The 24,909-nt window shown below is 33.0% G+C and overlaps 1 protein-coding gene across 1 annotated transcript in view; it reads right to left on the bottom strand.

Annotated features, from left to right (window-relative positions):
• The window catches only part of RELN (reelin), a 526,398-nt gene that overhangs the window by 205,507 nt on the left and 295,982 nt on the right, over nucleotides 1-24,909 (bottom strand). Inside the window, exons 12-13 of the mRNA XM_074268428.1 lie at nucleotides 12,673-12,824; nucleotides 1,005-1,117 (exon numbers count right to left, since the gene is read on the bottom strand). Of these exons, the coding sequence (XP_074124529.1) occupies nucleotides 1,005-1,117; nucleotides 12,673-12,824 (265 nt within the window). The remainder of the gene's footprint in view (nucleotides 1-1,004; nucleotides 1,118-12,672; nucleotides 12,825-24,909) is intronic.

Below are 24,909 nucleotides of genomic sequence, written 5' to 3'. Positions count from 1 at the left end.
ATCGAAAACTGCCAAATAATATTCTATTCTAAGCAGCCCAAAATGCTATTCTATATCAGTGTGACCTATGATGGGATCTGAATGCAAACAATTAGGCAAATGCATAATCTTGTATCATGCTGGGAAAAGGAAATTGAATGGTTCACATCTTCAGAAAATTCTCAAGGCTTGTTTCATTTGGTCTGAACAAACTCAATAGTTACTGCTAGTGGCAGCATCCCTTCTGAGCACCCAAGATCACAATGTGTGGGTCATGTTGATTCTTCATCCTTCTGAAAGCATCCCCTATTCTGTTCTCTGTTTATATCCTACCTTTCAAATCTTAACTATGAGCACACTGGGCATGATATGACCTCAGGCCCTTTACAGGGTGTCATCAGTGCTGAATGAAGGCTAACTAATAATGATTGTATCAGCACAAATAAATGTACAATTAGAGAAAAAAAATCCAAGCCCATAACAAGCATCTCACATAATTTTGAAGATGTTTGCAAACAAGTAGAGTCAACACCTGTCCTAAATCCAAAGGGCAAAGCAAAAAGGTCGACCTCAGCAGTTCTAATTAGCCAAGAAGAAAGCAACAGTAATAATGATCTGCATTTCTACAATGCCTCTCGTCTGGGGAATCTCAAAATGCTGGATAAATATTAATTATGCCTGATGGCATTCCTGTGGGGCTGCATAATTAGAGATCCTTTCAGGGCTTTCAAGGGGACAAGACCAATTGTCACTCAGGGTATGGAGCTCTGCCTTCTTTTCTGATAGTATTTCACTCCTTTCTAGTAAAACCTTAGTTCAAAAGTATAAGATTTAAAGGGTCCACCTAAAGTCCTTGCCATAAGTTCTAGCATACTATTTTAATTTAAATTGAGCAACTTTATTCCTAATAGTATCTTATGAAGTGGTGTTGATACAAGACACTTTCAGCTTTGTATCTGGAGTAATTTCCATAGATAGGTAGCCTGAGAAGGGCCAAAGAAGTAGTTGAGACTGGCTGTGTTTACCTTGTAGGATGAATAGGAAAGTGTGTCCAGAGTAATATGCTCTTTTCGTCCTTCAGTTTTTGCATAGAGAATGACATCATTTTCATGGGATTCTCCAGGGTCACACATTCCTCCTGTACAATAAATGATCTTTAGATTATTAACACGCATTTGCAGCAATTATCACATAAAGTACTAAATTAAGTTCCAGGATTATAAAAATAATTATATCAGGATGTGATTAAAGTATGACCTAAAAGAAAACAGGCAGGGAGGATACCATTTACCTTTGGCTCAAAACAGGCTGCAACAAAGATCAAAGACTTAACACAAATAATTCTTTGCTTAATGAGATTGAGAGAACAATCTGCTATGAGGAAATAGTATTTGTGTCTTCACCTTTCAACCTATGTGAAAAGGACTTATTCAGCTTTCTAAAAAAACAATTTGGGGGATTATATTTGAGATCTTTACTGCTAAAGTCCAAAGTCCAGTAACAACAAAATACTCCACTTGATTTTTATTTCCATTTTCATAAACGTTAACTGTCCCTCAAAACACTGGGTAACAATAGGCTTTTACATTTTAGTTTATGTTAGAGAATTCACTTACTAATATCCATCTGCTTTTGCATAATGAATTTTACATTCTCAAAGAATTCTCATATTATCTCACAGAATGGCTGACAAAGTGAATTGTAAAATTATATAAATGAATATTATGTAAATAAAATATATAAAATATAGAAATAATTATATAAATCAAGTTATCATCATTAGAGAGGCAACTTAACATTGTTAGGAAAACTTAACTTCAAAGGCTGTGAAACTGATTAGTTGTGTGGCAGCAATGAGTTTCCTCATCTCTCTGAGCTTCAGAAAATGCCTTAACGCTAATATACTAAGGTACAATTTAACTTGGGGGAGTAAGCTTTAAGATAATATTATTATAGAACCTTGAGGTATGTTTTAGCTAAACCTAACTATAATCCTATGAAGTTTAAGAAGGGCAGGTGTTATCTACCACTCCATTTACAGAAGAGAAAATGGAGGATGAAAGGAATTTAGTGATTTCCTATAGACACACAGTGTTTAAAAAACAATCAATGTCTATTTATTAAATGCTTACTGTGTGTCAGGCATTTTACTATTAGATAGACAAACAGATAAAAACCAAAACAAAACTCTTTGCTATTAAGGAGTTTCTGTTCTATTCTATAAAGAGAATCCATATACTTCCACATAAGTAAATATGAAATACATATGCAGAAAACATATTCATTATTTGCTGGGAAGCAAGAGGATAAGCAGTTGAGGGGAGGAGTTGGCAGAGTACTTTGTACTCTTAAGGGATTTTAAAAGGTAGAAGGAAGTAGGCAGTATATCCCAGACCTGAGGGATGTAATTCAAGCAAGGGTGTGAAGACAGAAAATGTAACGCTATATGGAACTAGTAAGTAGGTCTATTGGGCTGGAAAGTTGGAGGCATGAAAGAGAGTTATGGTGAATAATCTTGGAAAGATGGGCTATAGCGAGACCATTGTTATTGTTCATCTTTCATTTTCCCATAAGACCAGTGACATCAAGGGATGATGTACTGAGTTGCATGTGACTTAGATTTAAATGAATCAGATCACTCTCACTCTCCATTCTAGTCATCAATCCCATGGCAAGACAGAATTTAGGATGACTGACAATGGTCCAGTATGCAGTCAATTATCTTGGCATCTTTGATTTTTTGACCAAGTTTTAAGTGCTCCATGGCATCTATTTCAGTCTACTTTATGGACAAGGATTGCCTTGTCAAAAATAAAGCCATGTGAGAAAGAAGAGAAATAGGGAATGGAAGAAGACATCTAAGTGATATGAAATGAGGAAGACATAAGAAGTTCTCAGAGAATAGTCTCATTTTATTTTATTTTATTTTTGGCGAAATGAGAAAGGAGATCCTCAGCTTACAGTGCAGGGGGAGAAGGTGAACTGGGAAGTTGGAGAAAAGATAGCATTTGGATGAACCACTGAAAGAAAAATAGAGACTCGATTATGGAGGAATAGTTTGCTTTACTGAAATGAGGATCAGATTAGAGAATACAAAACTAATTGACATTAAATAACAAACTTGTGGGGCCCAAGCTCAGTTAAGGTTAGAAAGAATACATTTTATTTGGGTCTTGTGATTTATCTTCAATTCCATTCAGCAGCATGTAAACAAATAAGAAACATAGATTCAAGGTGGCACATGGACAAGGAGGCAAGAAAACTAAAGGTAGAAAATAGTAGAGTTGAGTTGAATTACCAAGGGATTAGAATTGGAAAGGGAAGAGAATATAGACAATACAGAGGTGATAGTCTGGGAAAGGACTGAGATATGGTAGGAATGGAAGGAATGATGAGAATGAAGAAGATTGGGAATTGTAAGGCATTAAAAAAAGATGAAATGATAAAGAATTATGATCAGATAAAGGAGATTCAGAGTTCATGAATATGGAAGTTGAACACATACTGATGATGGCAAGGTCAAAGGTATAGCCTTCTTTGTGTATACTAGGTGGGGAATGGAAAAGCAGGTTATCATTACCTGAGGAATTTGGACGGTGACTTATTTGAAGAGGTATCATCAATATATACATTGAAATCCCCAACTACAAAGGTAGGACAAGTGAAGGATTGAGAAAGATGATAAAACTAGGCACTGAACTCATTGAAAAGAATACCCTGCAGGTCAATAGATAACAAGCAGTAAGATTTAGATTGGGTGATAAATTCTGATAGTATGAACCTTGAAAGAGGACAAGTTTCTTATTTAAGATAGTAGTAGGAATCTGGAAATGGTAATGGAGAACAGGGACTGCTTTACCATGATCAGTGAATTACGAAGGTAATGAAATTGTAGCCAGTACAGTGAGACAATACCCACAGAAGCAGCTGTTATGGTAAGGGGGTTATATTTTATGGGTTAGAAAATGGTAGGAGTGAAACAGAAAGAAGTTTGAGATGAAAGGAAGTTTGTTAAAGAGATTCAGAACTACTGCCCACTAAACTAAACCTATATAGAAGTCTTTTTGTGCAACACATATGTATAGTCTAACAAAACAAATTGATATATTGGTCATACTTGAAAATTCACATCTCTAGTTTGTTATTGCTCTGTCTAAAGGCAGGAAGCATATTTCATCATCAATCTTTTGAAGCTACTATCATTTATGTCTTTGATTACAGCTTTGAGGTTTTTTATACTTTTCTTTCATATTAATGTTATCTTCTAAATTGTTAAGTTGAACAATTCTGCTCATTCCATTCTGCAATAAATTCATACGAGTCTTCTGTTCTTTCTCTGAATCAGTTATATTTGTCATTTCTCTAGGCATAATATTCTATTACATTCACATACTGTTTCTTCTCTACCTTTTCTTGAATATTTCTTACCACTTCCCACTGATTCTTAGGTGATTATGGGAACTATGTTTTTGATACGAATAAAATAATACCATCTTATGAATTCATTTTTGATATAGTTACTTATATTGATAACACAACTGCATTGGCAGCAATGTTTATGTAATTTTTTTTGTTTTAATATATCTATTACTCCTGGGTGCTAGAATTTCTCATTGTTTTTCAGATCTTTCATAATTGTCTTTCATTTTCTATAATTTTTTCATTAGTTCTTTAATCATTATTCATAAATAGAATTATTTCTTCAAAATTTTTTAATTATTTGGATTTATAAGGGTAAAACATCAATAGATGATAGTAAATATCCAATAAAATCAAAATAGCAAATTATTTTTATAAATGTATGATATGAATCGTTTTGTTGTGATCTATGTTTACTTAGTTATATATTGAATTTATTTTGCATTACTAAGTAAATAACAATTCTAAGTAGGATTTTAATTCTAAATAGAAAGCTTCTCAGAAGTATAATGGGTAGCCAAGGAAAGTCAACTTGGAATTAAAATTATGCTTCAATCAATCCTGAAAAGGAGAGATCTTTCCAATAATCAAGTTGAATACTTTATTTCCTTATTGAGTGTCAAAGGTCACTATCAGCTAGGCATTTGTGGGACATTGGGTTTAGCGGACATCTAATGTCAATGGTATTCTTTCTGATGGTCAATCACTTTGATACTAACTCTATTGAAGAAGTCCTGTTACCATAGCAACTGTAACTTAGATACCTTCCTAATTGGTGCTACTGGCAGAAAAATAGAGTTCTTGTTTGGAAATAATTTTCCTTCTGAATGCAGGATAATTTATCTGGAATAAAAGTATCATAAAATAATTTACTTTATTTTCTAGTAGGAGACAGATGCACTGCCTGTTTGAAAATATATTGCCCATGTGAAGGGCCATATGGACCCTGCCCAACTATTGAGAGTCTTAAAAACCATTCAATACCAACTAAAGTATAAAAACACTTTGAAATAAACTTGTTAGGAATACAAATATAAAATATTCTTAAGTTTATTTGAGGTTGGCAAAAATCAGGTCGACAATAACTCTATTAAAAGATAATTGCAAAATCTATAAACTTTGAAGAATTTACTTTGATAACTTTGAAAAAGAGAAAAAAAGACTTCTAAGCTAATTATGCTAATCAGTCTGAATGTCCTTAAATTGTAGCTATACTTTGGCAGAGTAAAAGTGTTGATTAGAGAAAAGAGTCCTAAGCTTGAAGCCAAACACTCAAAAGACTTTGGTTTGAGTTCCAGCTTACTAGCATTTCCCCTAAATATAACCTTAAATAAATCACTTTATTTTCATGGGCCTAATTTCTTGTAAAATTTTTGTAAAATTATGATGGTTGCTAAAATTACCTTTGTCAAATCTAATATCGTGTAATCCTGGATAGGACTTTTACAGACAGTTAGTTTGCACTACAAAGACAGACACACATGTATATATGTGTATATACAGTGTCCCTAAAATCTTAGTGCAGTTTTAAGAAATTAAATCTTAACATATAAATATACATATATCCTTGTCCTTTTTTTCAGAAACAGATTTAAGTAGTATATGTTTCTTTGGAAGCATGAAAAAGTCCTTTGGTTTGCTGTAGTAGTTTTTGATCATGGTTCTGTCTGTAGCTTGTCTTTTGTATTTGTTCTCACACTATATCCTGATCAGCCTTCATGCTGGCTATATTTCTTTGCATCTAATAATGATGACACAAAGTTATATCTTTTTTTCATAATGACTCTTCTGCCCATCCTGATTCTTAATCACATGCAAATTGTTTGCTATATAGTGGCTCTTTGGGTTTCCACCAACATCCATCTTTTTGGCTAGAGATGTAGCTATATATTTGCTGGTAGCACTGGTAATGTTGCTGTCACAATACAATATTTAATAGTTCCTATCAGTGAGCTTGTCCTATTCTGGAGCATGGTTGAATCCCTCCAAAAACAGTTGTTTGGGAATTCAAGACCTAAAGGGACTACTGGATCTTTCCATTTCTTTCTTGTGGTCACTGATACTAATTCTTGTGAAAACCATTTATTCCTTTGAGGACCAATCTATTGTGAGATGCCATTTGGTTATTCATCTCAATTTTACATATCATTTGGATCATTATTCATCAAAACATCAATACAAATTGGTGAGAAAATATGCTATATTTCTTCCCTCTCAGAACTGGTTTGCATAGAACCTAAGAGAAATATCATGCATGAAAAAAAGGCAATAATATCTTTAGTTACATGATGATAATAACAGTTAATGTTTTAACTTTTAAAATAAATGTGTTAAAATTACAATAAGTAGTCATTGTATACATAATTTTCATCTGCATTTATATTTTCTTGAAGTAGTCTAATTTTAGGCATATGACCTCTACTCAGAATAATCTAATATAAATTTTGTGATAGTGACAAGTATGGTTTATAAAGACAGTTCTAAGTGGTAAGTCTTTGGGAAAAATCCAAACTAAAACAAATTTTTTTTTCAGAAATGTAATTCAGCATAGAATTCATAATAAAACATTATCAATAAATGAACATTGAGAAAGACACATTTCATAATTAACATAATATTAACATATTAATAGTTAATATAAGTACCTATGAAAAATGCAATCTATTAGATCTCTATTTTCTTCATTTTATGCTTGCTTATGGATATAGTTTGTACCCAGCTGCTACATTTTTATTTTAGAAAGAACTAATCATTAAAAAATTTAGACCTGGGAGCTTTCCTTTGTCCTAAAAAGTGACAGAAGAGAAAAGACCTTGGGTAGCAGTGATAGTAGTGACATTAAAAACATTAGAAAATTAATCTACAGGACTCTTACAGGGTGTCTTGGGAAGGAACAGTGACATGAGTTCCTACTGAAAGATTTTTTTCTTGTTTTTCATACAACTATAATATGTAATGAAGAAAAAGTAGAGACTTTTATGTGCTAATTACAAGCCCCTAGATTTTAGAGTGAAAAGCATTTAGATGCTAAGTTTTTAAAAATGATAAATACAGTTAAGAAAAATCAGGAGTTCTGATTTATAGGTTTATATCAAAATAATCAACCAATCAACAGTTTTTTTAGTACTCGTCAATTAAATCTCATAGCTATTTGCTGACTATTTATAATAGTTCTTATATATAATTGCATGACTTTGAATATCATGTATATTCACTGACCCTTAGTTTCCCCATCCTCAAAATAGTAATCATCTTGCTTGTATTGGCAATATTGCCAGACTACATCATGTTACCAAAGATTATTTACATGACAGAAATGAGATAAGGAACATTATTAAGCATACAAGTGACCAGAAAGGAAGATGAATTATCTGGCAAGAATTAGAGATAGCAAAACCTTGGTGCCCTCAAAACTACAACAGATCACCAATATGATGGGTACATCCTCTATAGATGACATGTAGGAAAGGTCTCCAATTAGTTAGATGGATTCTAAATTTGCTGGATTATGAATGGTTTTGTGTTGTTAACAAAGAAGATCTCTAGAACAATAATAATATGTGCTTGGCACTGTGCTGTTTTAGACTTTTATCAAAGATTCAAATAAGGACATTGCTATGAAATCAGAGATCTTAACACACTGAATGGCGTATTAAGAACCGAGAAAGATTTTGATGGGTTAGAATACTGGGTTGAATCAAATTAGATGAAATATGATAGGTATAAATGATAAGTTTTATATTTGGATTCAAAAGATAAATCTCATAAGTACAAAATAGGGGAGACAAGGTTAAACAGTATTTTTTCTAAAAAAAAATCTGTCAGTTTTTGTGAATGACTAATTCAATACAAGTTAACATTGATTTGGCAGTCAAAAAGTCCTAATGGAATCTTGGGCTCTGTTAAAAATATCAGAATATAAGAGAATCTTGACATACTCTTTCTCAGTCATATATGGAATACTGTGTTTATTGTAGGAAGCCAGTTTTTAGGAAGCACTGATCAATAAACAGAACCTTTAAAGGAAAGCAACAAGAAGGATGAAAGGACACACATCTGTGCTATATGGAGATCAGGTAGAAGATAATTAGATGTTCAACTTAAAGAAGAACAGGAACATGATAGCTATCTTCATATATTAAAGAGATTGTCATGTATACAAGAGATTAGACTTACAAGGGGCAAGAATTAGGAGCAAGGGTGAAAGTTGCAAAGAGAAAAATTTAGGCCTGAGATAAGCAAAAACTTCCTGACAATTAGAGGTATCTTAAAATGGAATAGAAGTCCTAAAAAGTAGTGGTTTCCTTCTCACCACTGGTCTCTAAGAAAAGGTTGGAGAACTACTTGTAAGGAATGTTGTAGGAGAGAATCATTTTTTTTTTCTTCTGCTATGTGTTGAACTATATGATAATGGAGAGAACCTTTCAAATGAAATTCTGTATAAGAGAAAGGTTTATAATCTATATCTTTTGCAAAGGAAGCACCAAAACTGGTAAAACCAGAGACCATTTGAAACCATAATCAGTTAGATTTTGGTGGATAGTGGTGGACAAAATATAGAATCAAAACAATCAGACCTTGTTACTAATAAATGTGCATAATAAAAACAAGAATCTGAGTTGGGGAGTGAGAGATGGTGAATATCCTGCAGTATGTCAAAACACAACTCAAATGTCCTGGTTCGACAAAAATCCCTATCACCATTGAGAGCACCACAATTATTTTTAGTCAATAAGACTCAGAAATTTGAGAGCCATCCTTAGTTGCTCATTCTCCCTCATCCAAATCCCTCCTCCATTATTTATCTGTCTTATTGATTCTGCCTCCATAACTAATTCAGGTCCTTATCATTTCTCACTGGACTACTGCCATGGTCACTCAATTTGTCTACCTGCCTCTGGTCTTTTCCCAACACAATCTACTTTTACAAACAGTTACCCAAATTGACATTCTTCTATTATCTTGAGTCCTACATTCCCTGCAGGACATATTTACCTGAATTGTTTATCAGCACCTCAAATTTAATATGTTGAAACTAAATACAAAAATCCACTCCATTCACAAAATCCACAACCTCATGTTTAAACCTCTATTTCTTCTTATAACACAATTATTTCATCACTCACACTTCATCATCTTTTACTTTTCCTTTTCTATACACACTCTATATCTAGTCAGTTGCCAAGTCTCTTTTATTTCTGCCATATTTCACATCCATTTCTTTTTTCCCCAACTAAATTCTATAATTATATCTTACTTGGACTATGAAAACACTTTCTTAACTCTTTTCCCCTCTACAAGGCTCTCCTTTCTTTAATCCAGTCAGACATCATAAGCAAAGTCATCTCCCTAATGCCAAAATCACAGTATGACCCTGCTCAAAAATATTTAGGGGTTTCCTGGTGATTATAAGATTAAATAGAAAATCCTTAGAATGGCATTCAAAACATTCAGCAATCCAGCTCCCACCTCCCTTTCCAGACTTTTATATTACAATTCTACTTCATAATATGAGCTCATTTTGAGTAGAGATTGTTTTATTCTCTGTACTTATATCCTCAGCACATAGCCTAGGGTCAGGCATAGAGGAGGTAGATAAATACTGCTTGATTGACATATTCTACATTCTAGGAAAATTAGACTACTAGCCATTCATGTTTCCTTGGCAATCTCCATCTCTGAGGCTATAAGCCTCAAGCCTGCAAAAAGACTTTCTCTACAAATCTGGCTTTTAAAATCATCCCTTTCTTTCAATGCCTAGATCACAAGCCCACTCTTCTGTGAAGCCTCCTTTCTTGCCCCTTGCCTGAATCTTTCCCTTTGATATATCCTACACACTTGAAAAGGACATCTAGGTGACTTAGTGGACAAAGTTCAAGAAGACTTGAATTTAAATATGAAGCCAGTCACTTATTAGCCATGTAACCTGAGGTAAATCACTTAACTCTGTTTGCCTCAGTTTCCTTACTTGTAAGATGAAATGGAGAAGGAAATATTTAACTACCATTTTGTAGTTATCTTCATCAAGAAAATCCTTGATAAGTTCATGAAGAGTCAGACATGACTGAAACATTTGAACCACAGCAAAAACAAAATGCACTTGAAACTCTCTAAATTGTTTTATAGTTATTTGTAGGCTGTCTTGTTTCTCTCTACTATATTGCAAATTCTTAAAGGGCAAAGACTATTATTTTTGGGTTTTCCTTACCTTGAACAATGAGTTTTGTTTGGTAAGTGTTCATAAATGTTGAACTGAAATGATGATTGGAAGGAAACATAATAATATCTGCTCTCAACAAGTTGATAATTTGGTAAGATTGGATAAGATAAAAATAGAAGTTCTACATTCTTGTTTTGTACCATAGTTAAATTCCTATTGCTCTGGCAAATAGTAGATTAAACAAAATAAATCTTAGACACAGTCCTTGTACTTAGAGAGTTTATAATTTACTAAGGTGATACCACAAAAATATACAAACATACATGAAACTGTGACTAAGGGCCATACTTGGTGGGTATGACTCCAAGTATGTGGCAGTTAAGAGAAGGGAGTTATCACTGTGACTAGAATGCCAGAGAAGGATGCATTAAAAAAGGAGAACCTGAGCTGAATCGATTTAGAATAAAACGGAGAAGTTCTTACAAGTGGGTAAATCAGCATGGGCCAAGGTATTGCACATATACAGGACAGAGTAGGTGGGAGGAATAAATAATGAGAACTTCTTAACTAAATTGGCCACATGCTAAATGAATGTTAATGTGAAAAAGAATTCTGAAAGTCAATGTACTTCAACAGTGGATCAAATCTAAACTGATTTTTTTTGTCGGAGCATTTAGCAGAATATAATGCTCTTACATTTGAAAAGAATATCAGAATTCATGGTGTCCAAGCTTTATTCAAATATGAATCTCAGCCACCATGGAAAGACCTACAGTGATAGAGAGTTTACTATCTCTCATGGTTATACATTCTCCCTTTCTTTTAAAATAAAAGTTCTAATTACTAACTGTTCCTTATAATGACTCAAATCTACTTCTCCAAAATGCTACTCCTTAGTCCTACTTATATATGCTGAGGCCAAAAAGAAGACTGATACTTCTGTATAATAATCCTTTAGATATCTGAAGTCTGCTGTCATTTCTCCTTCTCCACTATTAGTGAAAATTGCATGTACTTTAGAAAAGATTCTGAAGAACTTAGATAACTGTTAGATATATATTTACCTGATAATTGTCCTGTTTAGACTTATTTCAGTTAATTTGGATTGATCCCTCTTACTTAGTAACCTACTATTTGAAGAATATTATCTATAGGATAGTGTTTTAATGTGAAAAATTATAACAATAACAGTGATGTTCAAGATGGCAAGAAAGCTTAAATGCAAGCAGGAGAGGCAACATATTATGGCAATGATAATTTCAAGGTTTTCTATGAATGATCTGAATAAAAGTGTATTTAAGTTGAAATGTGGATTTTTAAAATTCAATGAATGACAATTTAATGTACAAATCATTTCAGAGTCAAAGCTGCATGTTAATTTGGAATGCAGGCAGTTCAAATTTAGTTTTTTATATTTTGCTTTCAATACATACATCCTTCTTTATATAAATCAGAATACTTGGAGAGGTGAAGATGAAACAGATGAGGCTGCTGGAGAGGCTGTGTTGATGATGAGAAACAGGCATGTTTGTCTTGCTAGAATGAGAACTTCTATTAGAAGTTCAAAAGGTGGACAAAGTTTATTTCCTGTTACTCTTTTAAGTGTTGCATGATTTGAAAGGCTGGGAAAGTTCATGCCTGTTTCCTGGTCACTCAACAAGTAGCCATGTGACACTTGTACCTAATTGTACAGTAACTTCCACTGAAAGAACACATAATTTTGTCATTTACTGTTTGAAACAATAATTAATTACAACACTTACTTCCTCCATGAATTTTCCCCAATGCTTAATGTTTATATATATATATATTTTAAGAGGGAAAGGATCATAGGATCACAGATGTAAAGCTGGAAAGGACCTTAAAGGCAATGTAGCCTAAAACCCTCATTTAACAGATGAGGAAACTGAGGCCATGAGTTAACAGTGAGGCCAGTCACTGTCAAGTATAACCATTCCAGTACCCTTTTCTGACCACAAGGAATGTAGCTTAAATTTTATGAGTATTTCCTTTCCCACCAGAGATACCTTAAAACAATCAAATTTCCTAGGAATGAATTATAATTTAAGATCTCATTGAAGTCAGCAATGTTTAAGACAAAGGTATTTACTTACCCAAAGAGAAGTAAAACCTCAGATTTCCATAGTCTGTTGTGTCCATATATGGAGTGCATATTTTTCTCTCTCCTTCTTTTAGGAAAATCATAGATAAACCTGATTCTAGAGTTCCACATTCATTGCCAATGACAGCTCCTATGATATCCCACCTGAATAAAACAAGAGATTTGTTAACAAGATGGGCAAAACAAACCTAAAATAGAATAATCTACCTTACTTATAAAAGGATAGCTCCCTTCTTAATGGATAGTTTCAAAAAACAATAAAGCTGCAAATATAAACTTTAAAGTATGAGAAGCAAAAAACCCCAACAACCTTGGTGATCTCAAGCTCCCCTTGGATTTTATTCCTTATATCTGAGACATCAAATGACTGGTCCTTGTATTCCTTTGTAGGGAATGAAAATTACAAAATATTAAGAGTGGCTTGAAGTGTTCTCAGAAGTCATCTAGACCAGATCTTAAATTTTTTCCATTCATGATCCCTTTTTGCCTAATATGATCCTGAGCATATAGATATATAAAATGGATGTTCAAATCATATTTACTGATAATAAATCATAATTTTCTGGCCCCTCACATTCAGTTATAAGACTTCATATGGGATAACGACCTAGTTTTAGGAATTGATATCTAAACCAAATTATAACTCAAGAATTCTATGAAGTCTAAACAATGGAAGGCTGGAATCCAGTTTTCCTTTAAAATTTTTATATGCTCTGAGGTAACTAAATCTACCCCTGGGAAATTCTGATTATTAGGAAAATTTTCTTCATATTGAGCTAAAAAACCTTTCATCCACTGCTCCCCTGCCCTTTTGAGTCAGAATTATTAAATCTAATTACTCTTCCAGATGACATAAAGTCAAATAAGATTTATCAAAGTGTAAATATTACAAAGCTGGCAGGAGAAAACAGCTAATGCATTCATTGAATGAGAGAAATGTAGATTCCAAAATTCTTCAACAGGTTAAAAACAAAATGGGCCAATATGAATGAATAAAATAGTGTTCATTAAGGATTTACTATATCCTAGGCACGGTGCCAAGTGATAAAATTAGGTGATACAATTACAAAAATAAAGAGAGTCCATGTTCCCAAGGAGTTTAAATTCTAATAAAGACAAGGTCCATAAAGGAACAGTGGATCATTGGTTACATGGATCATGAGCAGAATCACAAGGCAAATGATTGGTGAGTCCTTTCCCAGTATGATAGTGTTGATTTGATTAGTTCCAGAAGGAGAGATGTAAAAGTGTGTGTGTGTGTGTGTGTGTGTGTGTGTGTGTGTGTGTGTGTGTGTGTGTATTTAAGAAATAGGAGATATACTTACAAATGCATTGCAAAAGAAGAATATTAGGTTGCATTGTTATAAGTCTGGGGGGATGCTTTAAAACCTTTCACCAATAAAGTATGTAGAACCTATCAGCTAGACTCTGATAATCTTGGAAGATAGAGAGCAACAACATGGGATCAAAGGCACATAATGAATATATACTGATTAACTATGATAAAGAAGGCTGATCTACCCCAAAGTCACCTAAGGGAACCAAGATATGTTCATCTCTTATCATTTTTTTACTATGATACCTCCCACAACTAGAGCAAATAAAACCCTGGCTACATCTTAAAATGTTTTTCTGAGTTTGAGAGAGGGTAAGTGGCTTTCCTCTGGTCACAGAGTTGGTAAGTGACAGAGGAGGAATGAAAGATGGGGGGATATGAACCCAGGATTTCTTGACTTCAAATCTAGTATGATTGAGTGGATGAAGTATTGGATTTGGAGTCCAGAAGACAAGGTTTAGATTTCACCTCTACTGACTAGTGGCAAGTCACTGAATTTCTCTTATTTTCAGTCAGTTCTTTTGGCTGCTATATCACATTATGAACACTCATTAAGCTTGCAGTCCACTAAAAACCCTACATCTTCTATGTAAGAATCACCTTCCAAGCACAATTTCTTTATAATATATTTTTGCAATTGATTTCTGAAAATACATTTTTATTTCAACATTTCCCAATTACATGTAAAGATTTTAACATTTATTTAAAAATTTTTGAGTTTAAAATTCTTTCCCTTTCTCTTGTCCCTCCCCCACCCTTTGAGAAAACTTTAATTGATTATATAAAGCCATCTTGATTATAGATGTGAAGTCAAGAAAAACATTTCCATATTATCCATGTTGCAAAAGAAAACATAGATTAAAAATGCAAGAGAAATAAAGTTTAAAAATTATGCTTCAATCTGTATTCAGAGTTGATCAGTTCTTTCTCTTAAGATAGATAGCATTTTTCATCATGTTGTTCAATCGCTCCAATTTTTTGCAATCCCATGGACTGCTATGTTAGTTCAGTCTATCATCCACTATTTTTTCTTGGGTCCCTTGCAATTATCTTCAATTATTGTCTTGATCAAAGTTAAATCTTTTATAATTGAGCTATATTACAGCATTGTGTTTTTTTTTTTACTATGTACAATGTTGTCTTGGTTCTTCTCGCTTCAATTTGTTCATATAAGTCTTTCCCTATTTATCTGAAACCATCCTGCTCATCATTTCTCTTAGCAAAAGAGCATTCCATCACAGAAATTTATTTTTAGTTCCAAGAAGGGTGCTCTAAAGTGTATAAAATGCCTTACACATATAATTAAACTTCCAATATTTCTGTGAGGTAGGTATTATAAGTTAACATGTTTAAGAGAACATCAATATGTAGGTTGAAGTCTCAGAGTATGAGAAGAGGAACTGGGGAAGGAAAGATAAGTATGACACAGGCAGTGAACTTGGTGAAAAAGGAGGGAGAATCCTTTGTTTGAAGAACATGGTAAATTTGTATAGAATCAATTGAGGAGGAGAAATTGTAGAATGGGTGTAGAGGAAGAATCCAGAAATAGCATGTGGAACACGAGTCAAGGGATGTGAGAAAAGATACAGCCAATAGTACAAAATGTAAGGGTGTAGAATTGAATTAAGGGGAAGTTTCCTTTATCTTAGCAGAACTCAGATAGGCAAGAAATGTCCCCTTAATCAATTACGTCTAGCCCAATAAAAACAAGTACAGCATACTTGGATTTTTATCAAATCAGAATTCTCTGATGATGTAAAATTATCCAATATTTTAAAAATGCAAACAATTTCTATATACCACTATTGAAACAATCAAAGGCAGAAACTTGATACAAACAACCTAGTTAATCAAATTGGGAAGAAGAGAAGTGCATTTTTAACCATTAAATGAAAGAAGCTGTTACTTGCATAGGAAGTTTATTGTGATTGTTGAAAAAGAACCAATTGCCTCCTGTGGATCTTTGATAAAAAAGAAAGACAATTCAAAAACTGAAATTCTATCAGCCTATGAGTAGAACAGTCTGGGAAGAAATCACTTTGAGGAGGAGAGAACAGAATCTCCCCAAAGGAGAATGACTTTGCAAACTTCAAACAATGAGATGAGTTGGGCTTCCTCTAGCCATAACTGGAGGACAAATTATACATATTGAGGAAATACAGCATCTGACTTTACAAGGCATGCCTAATGACTTCATAAAGTGAAAAAGGATTTCCAGGAACCAAGAGCTGGGAATTATTCCTTTGTCATAAATGTACTCTAAGCTAAACTCCACTTTCTCATGTACTTTGTGTATATTTATGGCAAAATATGCCCTGGTTTGGAAGAGATGTTTTTGTATCAACTGTTCTTACTATATACTGCCTTGGTATATATATCCAATTATTTTTTTAAAAATTTTATTTTTTCCTAAGTCCATGCAATAACATTTTCAACAAAACAATTTTTTGAGTTCTAAATTCTCTTCCTTCCCTCCCTGAGAAGGTAAGTGACATATTCAATTTTCAAAGTTAATTAAGCCTGACAGGCTAATTAATATGAAGTAATAATGGAAAACACATCAATGTAAACCTTTTATCTTATGGTGAGCAATCCAGTCAATTCCTTCTATTATTCAATCTTTCTTTTCAATCCTAGAGCTAGATAGTTGGTATAGCAGATAGAGCATTGGACTTGCAGTCAAGAAGACATTAGTTCAAACGTGACCTGAGATGCTTATTTACTGGGTGACTTTGGGTAAACCACTTAACCTCTGTCTCAATTTCCTTATGTGTAAAATGGAAGCAACAATAATACCTGCTTCCCAATGTTGTTGTGAAGATAAAATATTTGTAAAGCCCTTTGAAAACTTCAAAGGTTTCAATGCTAGCTATTATTATTATCAAGAAATATGTGTCTTTTTAAATCAGTGTTTTATATTTGATTTGTTGATATGGATGAGTAACATCTTTCTGGCTTTAAATATTTTGCATCAGTAATTTACAATAATTGGAGCAATTTGTGTAAATAATTTCTTGCCACTTAACTAATTTTAAAAAATCTATTGCATGGAGATATTTTTTCCATTAGGAAACAAAATTATTACATATCACTTGGCAACATATCCTTTTTATCTTTCTCCTATACTCAAAGTCAATGACAAATTAAGACTCATCTCAGTGTGTTTAATCTATCAGTTTGGATACTCAACATGGATAATGGTTTTATTAAAGCAATCAATCAACAAGCACTTACAAAGGGCCTATATCATTCAACCAAAGGTATATAAATCCTCAAGTTAGTCCTTTTAAAGACACACCATTTATTAATTATATGAGCTTCAAAAATTATTTAAAAATTCCTTTTAAAAAATGTAATTTCTTGGGGCAGCTAGATGGCTTAATTGATAGAGCACCAAACTGAAGTTAGGAGGGCCTGAGTTCAAATCTGGCTATATATATATATATATATATCGATTTTCCTAACATCACACAGCATAAGAGGGTCATAAAAATAGATCTCTTGGTTCTTGGGTAAATATTCAACTACTGGTAAAATAAGAGAGGCTTTTAGGTCTCAGAAAAAGAAGTGAATCACTCTGATTTAAATAAGGTAGATACAAAAAGATTTGGGATATTTTATTTAATTTATTTAAAACAAAAATTTTTTGATGCTCATTTACATTTTGTAAGCATTTTTACAGCCTTCTATGGAAAGTAACATTTCAAAGAAGAAATTTGATTAATTTTTTGAATATGCCACCAAACCACCAAAAAATAGTTGATTCTTTTTTTTTATTTATAAAGGTAAATGCATACTGGTTCGTTGGTCTTTTCTACGCTCCATTTATTCCAATTAAAACACTCAGTCTAGTGATCCACAAAAGAAATTGGTCATAAATGATGCAGATTATGCTTCTTTCTAGTTATTGAATTCTTCTAGAGTATTTTAAAAGTGAAAAAGATGAAATGACATATAGAAAAAATATTATATATAGAAATATGGACAGGTTTGGTAATTTTTGTTAAGGTAAACTTAATTTTTAATTGTATATCTTAATAATTTTTGAGGATTAGTTTACATAAAACATATTTGGAAATATCACCTTAGGTGCCATCACATTCACAGACTATTGAAGTTGAGTATAGCTTCTCTTTACTTTGAAAATCTGTTTTAATTTTTCCTCTTGTCACTGATGGTTGATTAAAAATTGTAAACAAAATTGCATTATAGGAAATACAGATATTTATAAGTTTTATAGAAACAAGGAAGTTTTATTTAGTGAGAAATAAGGAAAGAAACCCTATAAGCAAAAATAATCATTTTGAGGAAATATCTATTCTTGAAATGTCATCACGACACTGAAATGTACTAAAATGTCAAATCTATTATTATATACCTACTATTATGTAAACGTGGATATTCTACAGAATAAGGGTGATGTAACAGACTTAACCCATGACTGAGATTTAGGAAATCTCTGTTTAAATGTTGGCTGTGCTTTTAATTGGCTAATTGACCCTAGGCAACTTACTTGGATTATAAAATCATCAACTTAAAGTTGGAAGGGGCCATACAAGTTATCAAGACTATCTCTTTCATTCTCCATGTGAAAAATTTGTTTAAGTGATTTTTCCTAAAGTAACATAGATAGTACCTACAAAGCAGGATTTGAAATCAAACCTTTAAATATCAAATTCCAGAAATCTGCATTGAGTTATGTGGGTTCACTTCTACATGTATAAATAAAAGGGGTATAATGTTCTCTTCTCTAAATTATAGTCGTTCTCTGTGAGCAGATTTCTTGGGGAACTTCTGGAAACAGCCTTGGTTTCAGTTCAGCTTCAATAATCACTTCAAATCCAGCCAGCAGTTAAAGTCTAAATCCTTTATTATCTCTTCCAAAATCTTATCTCCTTCACTTGGGGCTCAGCTAGTTTTCTGGAGGCCTTCCTCCCTCCTTGTTCCCAGGAGCTCTTGTTCGAATGTCTCCAGCCAGCACAAAGGTGGACGTGGGAATGAATCTTGACTCTGAATCTCCTGGAGCTTCCTTGAAGTTCTCCCAAAGTCCTCCTTGGCCCTGAGAGCTTCCTGTTTATATTTTGCCCTCTGAATACACACTAATCATTTCATCACTAGGAAACCATTATTTGTTGTAGGATTAAATCAATGCTAAACTAGATTTAACCACTGTCTCCTCAATTCCACTCAGTACCTTGTTTCAAGTTCTGGCCCATAACATCTCCTTGTAGGGTCAGATCAATCATATTGAATCATGCTAAATTAGATAATTATTATCTCTTATCCATTCCAGTGATTTAGAACTTTGTAAGAATCCTAACAGGTTATAATTAATGACCTCTAGAAATTAAAATTGTTGACTTCTCCCTTCTCTTTCTGAAATTTCTAGGCTATTCAAAATAACACTATTACATGTAGGGACATCCTCATATCAGGAAACCAATAAGGCAAGCTTGGTTGAATTTATATTTTCAATGTCAAAAACACTTTTCTCAAATAATTTTTTCAATTAAAGAAACATTTCTTTAGGTACTTACTGGGAATAATGAAATAAAGTGAATTTAGTGGAATAAAGAGACAGCCTTGGAGTCAAGATGGGGTAAAACCATATCTTTGACAAACTATATCTGACTTTGTGCAAATCACTTCTCAATGTTCCAAATAGCAATCTGCGGTGTTAAGTTGCCTTCTTTAAATACTACCGTGTCTGCCAAATAATTTTATAGCTTTTCTTTATGTCATCTAAATTTCTTGAAATGCCTATTTCACTTGATGCTTCGCTACTTTCACTTCCTTTCTCTTCTTCCAATTGACTTGTTTCTTCAAAGTTACTAATGACATCATAGTTACCAAATCTAGTGGCTTTTTCACAGTCCTCATCCTTTAAAATCAACAAGGTGTCACAGAGGACAGAGTGTTAAACCTGGAGTTATAAAGACCCGAGTTTAAATTCAGTCTCAGACATTCAGTAGCTATGTGACTCTAGGTAAGTCACTTATTCTCTATCTTAGTGTACTCGTATGTAGAATGGGGATAATAAGTTGTTGTAAGCGTAAGATAAGACAATATTTGTAAACCACTCTGTAATCCTTAGAGTTCCAGATAAGCAATAATCATTACTATTAATATTTTTTTAATCTCTCTGTATTATTTGACACTAATTACTACTTTTTTCCTCCTTAATAATATCTTCTCTCAAGAGCTAATCCAATTCCAATTGATTAATGATGGACAGAACCAGCTACATCCAGAAAAGGAACACTGGGAAATGAATGTAAACTGTTATTTTTACCTTCTGAATCCAATTCTTCCTGTGCAACAAAAAGTTCGGTTCTACACACATATATTGGATCTAAATTATACTGTAATATATTTAACATATATAAGACTGCTTGCCATCTGGGGGAGGGGGTTGGGGGAGGAAGGGAAAAATCTGAATAGAAGTAAGTGCAAGGGATAATGTTGTAAAAAATTACCCATGCATATGTACTGTCAAAAAATGTTATAATTATAAAATAAAATAAAAAATTAAAAAAAAATAATATCTTCTCTCTGAGGTTTCATGACTTTATTTTCTCTTGGTTTTCCTCTGTCCAGATTGACAGCTTCTTTTTTGCTGCATCCTCATCCATGTAAAGTCCACTAACAGTGGGTGACCTAGAAAGCTTTTCTTAGGTTCTCTTCTCTTTCCCCTCTTCTTTCATTGGATGAGTTCATCAGTTCTCATTGGTTCAAAAATCTGTTCCCAAATCTGGTTACCAGTTCTTGGCTTGTCCCCGTCTTTATTTCTGTATCAACATCTTCCTATTAAACAGTTTAACTTTTATTGGGATGTCTCACTTAAAATCCAACAAGTCCAAAAGAGAACTTATTCTCTTCTTTCCCCCTTGCTGCAACATAGCTCTTTGTCAGTAGTATTCTATGAAATGTTTAATTTCTGGTTTTCTCAATGCAGAATACACTTTTTTAAATATATGAAATGAAACAAGCATTTTTATAACAGTGGGATAAATAAGATGATTATAGATGAAACTACAAATCACTTATGTATGGCTTGCTATTCATTTAAATATATAATAAAGTTATCATGTAAATTTCTTTTCTTCCCTTTCCCTTTTTAAAGTTTAATCTCCATTACTGACATTCTCTCAGTAACTTTCTTAAATCTAAACAATTCCAAAAAACAATGAATGAAAATTTCAATTTGTCGTATTTGTTTATTTCCAAAGTATAAAATTTATGCTGAAATTTTAACAATTTGACTCCAGTTTCTGTACAAAGTACCACCATCTTATGACAACATTGACAACCTTCACCCTTTTCTTGCCCATTTCATATATATGATCACTTGCCAAATTTCTGCAATATCTCTCACATGCATCTGTTAATTTTTACTCTATCACTCTACTTTAGGCACTGATTCCCTCTCCTTAGATTGTTAACAAAATTCTTCTAATTAGACTTTCTTGCCTTAGGTCTCTGTCTAATCCAATCAATTTTCAACTCAGTTTCAGACATGTAAATTCAACAATGTTTCTCTTTATCTCTCCTTCAGTAAGGTTCAGTATCTTAAGATTTATGATATTTTTCATAAAAAAATGTACTATTCAAACATTCATATTTCAATAACAGAAATTAGTAAAATAAAAATACCTATAGGAGAAACTTTTATAGAAAAATAATACAGAACACAATTAGGCTTTATTACTTCTAGGATCCAATATAATTTCTCTGTCTTAAGGCTTTCATACCTGTCTCCTTCCTACCTTTCCAGGCTACTTACATCATATTCTTCTTCATGATCCAGTTATCTCACATACAATTCTCCTTCTCCCACCTCTGTGCTTTTGTCCTGACTGCTTCCATGTCTGTCATGCTCTCCTTCGTACACTTCTTAGAATCTCTTTAAGTCTCAGTTGAAGTACCAATTCTTTCAGGAGGCCCAGATTCTGGCACTTTTCTTTCTTAATACTGCCTCTTATCTAAACCAAATGTATCTTATAAATACCAATTGATATCCTATGTTCAAATGGAAGTTTCACTGAAGAGGAATACTTATTGCTTTTTTTTTTCTTTGTAATCCCCAGGGACTACTAATGCACAGTGCCTGGAATACAGGGATAATAAATTTTTGTTGATCTACATTGGCATAAGGTATTTGTTCTCTGGGAATTACTATGTTAATGAAATTACAAATTGAGTTAAATGTATAATATACTATATTATGGATATGAAAAGTAAATCTGTCACATTTTCTGTCCTTGAGATTTTAATATATAAATAACTAAAATGCAAGTTAGAAAAAGGAATGATTTATTTAGTGTAGGGAATTAAAGAACAAAAGTTTCCTTCAACAAGGAAATAAGATATAATAATAGGGAGTTGCTTTGACAAACATTTATTTCCTCCAGGATTACACAGCTACTAAGTTTAGAAGCTGAATTTGAACTTGATGCTTCAGGATACTTAGGCTAAAACTCTATTGACCACACCAAACTGCCTCTATAGACATTAAAAAGGAATATAGTAAATGTGTAGGAGACATTCAGGGTGGTATAAGAATTTCTAAGAGGAAGAGATCATGTAGTTGTGTAGCCTGAAAGCATTAGACAAATAATCTAATTGTGTTTTGTATTATTTTTCTGTAAAAACTTCTCCCATGGGAATTATCTATTTTACTGAATTTTGTTATTGAAATATAAACATTTGAGTTGTGTATATATTTTTCTGAAAAATGCCATAAATCTTCTAGTAAAGGTTGAAAAGAAACTCTTCTTGTATCTTGCTTAAAGTCTCAATTCAATTCAAAATCTTTATTGTCTTCTCCCTGTGCATGATCTTCTGCCTAACAAATACACCCAAACATTTGGTTTTTTTGAGGAGGTAAGTAGGGATGTAATATACACACACAAATAAGCAAATACAAATCAGTTGCTATCCCCTCTATTTTTGAGAGGAACAGAATCAGAAAAGGCTTCAAGGAAGAATGGCAACAGATAAAGTTCTTGAGAGAAAGATGTGTATTTTACAAATTACTGAGGAAGGCTTCTGCAAATACCCTGAAATAGGAGATATAATGACAGTTTGGGGTATGGTTAGTAATTCTGTTTGAAGGGGCATTAATGTGAAATATAGCTGGACAGGTAAATTGCTTCTTCTAACTACAAGAAAGGCTAGACTCTAGAACTGTGATTCAATTGGGACAGGGAACTCTTGAGTGAGGAAATTCTATTCATTAATGTTGACACTTTCTCTGTAATTTTGAATTTTAGAGTTGCTTAGAGCAATGAGGGTCTAGAAGAATCATTTCCATGAGTTCAAATCTTCCCTCATTCATTAGCTGTGTGATCCTGGACAAGTCACTCATCCTAAAATGAGCTAGAAAAGGAAATGTCCACTGTAGTGTCTTTGCCAAGAAAAACCCAGATGGGGTCATGAAGATTCAGACATAAACGATTTACACAAGATCATACAGTCATTATATGTCAAAGATAAGACTGGAATTTAGATGTTTCTGGTTCCAGCTAGCTCTTTAGACACCACACCAAACTGTTTCTTGTTTTCCATAGAATTAAAAGGAAAAGCCCTTCAATTTCTTAAATGTGACTTATAAAGCCAAGTAACAGATGGGGTTCTTACTTTTTCAATTTTTATAAACTACAAATAAATCTCTAATAGAGAGGGACTTCTTCCTTCTGCTGGATCCTTTGCCACACATAGGTAGTAATTATATCTATATTTACTTCAACTTTTACTGGTTTAAAGCCAAATATAATTCTCATCAAAAGATTCACCCCATGCTCTAAATTTATCATCTAGGAAAAATTGGGTCTTTGAGAAGATTAGTAGCATGATCAGCTATGAAATAATATCACCTGTTCTTCTTTACCAACAAAGCCTTCAAGTTAAAAATTTACTAAATTTCTTTATTTGCATTTTGAATTTTAAAAATGTAAGCCCATATTTTAATCTATTCATTTGCTACATGGTTTTTATTTTAAACATATACATTTACCTGGCTATTTTCTCACTCAGTTATGTTTAACAAAGAACCCCTGTTGTATATCTGCACTAAACATAGAAGTTTCTGAATGCCTTACACCAAATTGGAGCACTCTAAAGCTCAAATTTCATGTTTGGCTTAAGTTTGTAATACTTGTCTATTTGTTCTATAAAGATCTAAATCTTTCTTCCCCCTCACAAAGGCTGGTTAATCCGATTACATATTCATCTGAACAAAAGGATAACAGGCTGTATAATATATCTTGGGGGAGTCTGTAAGCAGCATGGTGGGGAGGCAGCCTGTGAATCTGAGATCCCACAAATCCAGCCTGCAAGGGTATTCTCATTTATGGGTACAGAAGAAACAAGGATGTCTGGATGTTGGAGATATGGGGCAATATTTAAATTACATTTTGCTCCCAACTGAGATTGACATAAATAGTCCTATCATTAAACCAACAAGCTAAGTTTGACAACAAGCTTAGATGTGACCTAGGCTTTGGAGGCAAATATAATTATCAGCTGAGGTACACCTGTGATCTATTGCCCTAAGTTATATTGTCTAAGATGAAAATGAAAGGAGATTGTGATAATTTGCTATATTAGTTATTTATAAATCATCATGTTTATTAATATAATTGGTAAGCATACCTTAAGAAAGAATTCTTTTGGATTGATTGAATTTTCCTATTTCCTAAGAACTCACTTTTCCTTCTTTCACTTCTAATAATACATGATTTCTAATTAATGCTTGAAATCTAGGCCTGTCCCTGAATCATATTCTTTTCTGTATTATGAATTTAATTAGACACTGTCTTATAAATGCTTTCTGAGAACACATTAGCGACTTATTAGGATTCTTTCTCCAATAAACTTTTGTTTTTCAACTCC

This window comes from Sminthopsis crassicaudata, chromosome 5 (genome assembly GCF_048593235.1).
Source record: "Sminthopsis crassicaudata isolate SCR6 chromosome 5, ASM4859323v1, whole genome shotgun sequence".
NCBI lineage: Eukaryota > Metazoa > Chordata > Mammalia > Dasyuromorphia > Dasyuridae > Sminthopsis > Sminthopsis crassicaudata.
The sequence above is the reverse complement of the archived record's forward strand: the minus strand, read 5'-3'. Positions and strand labels throughout refer to the sequence as shown.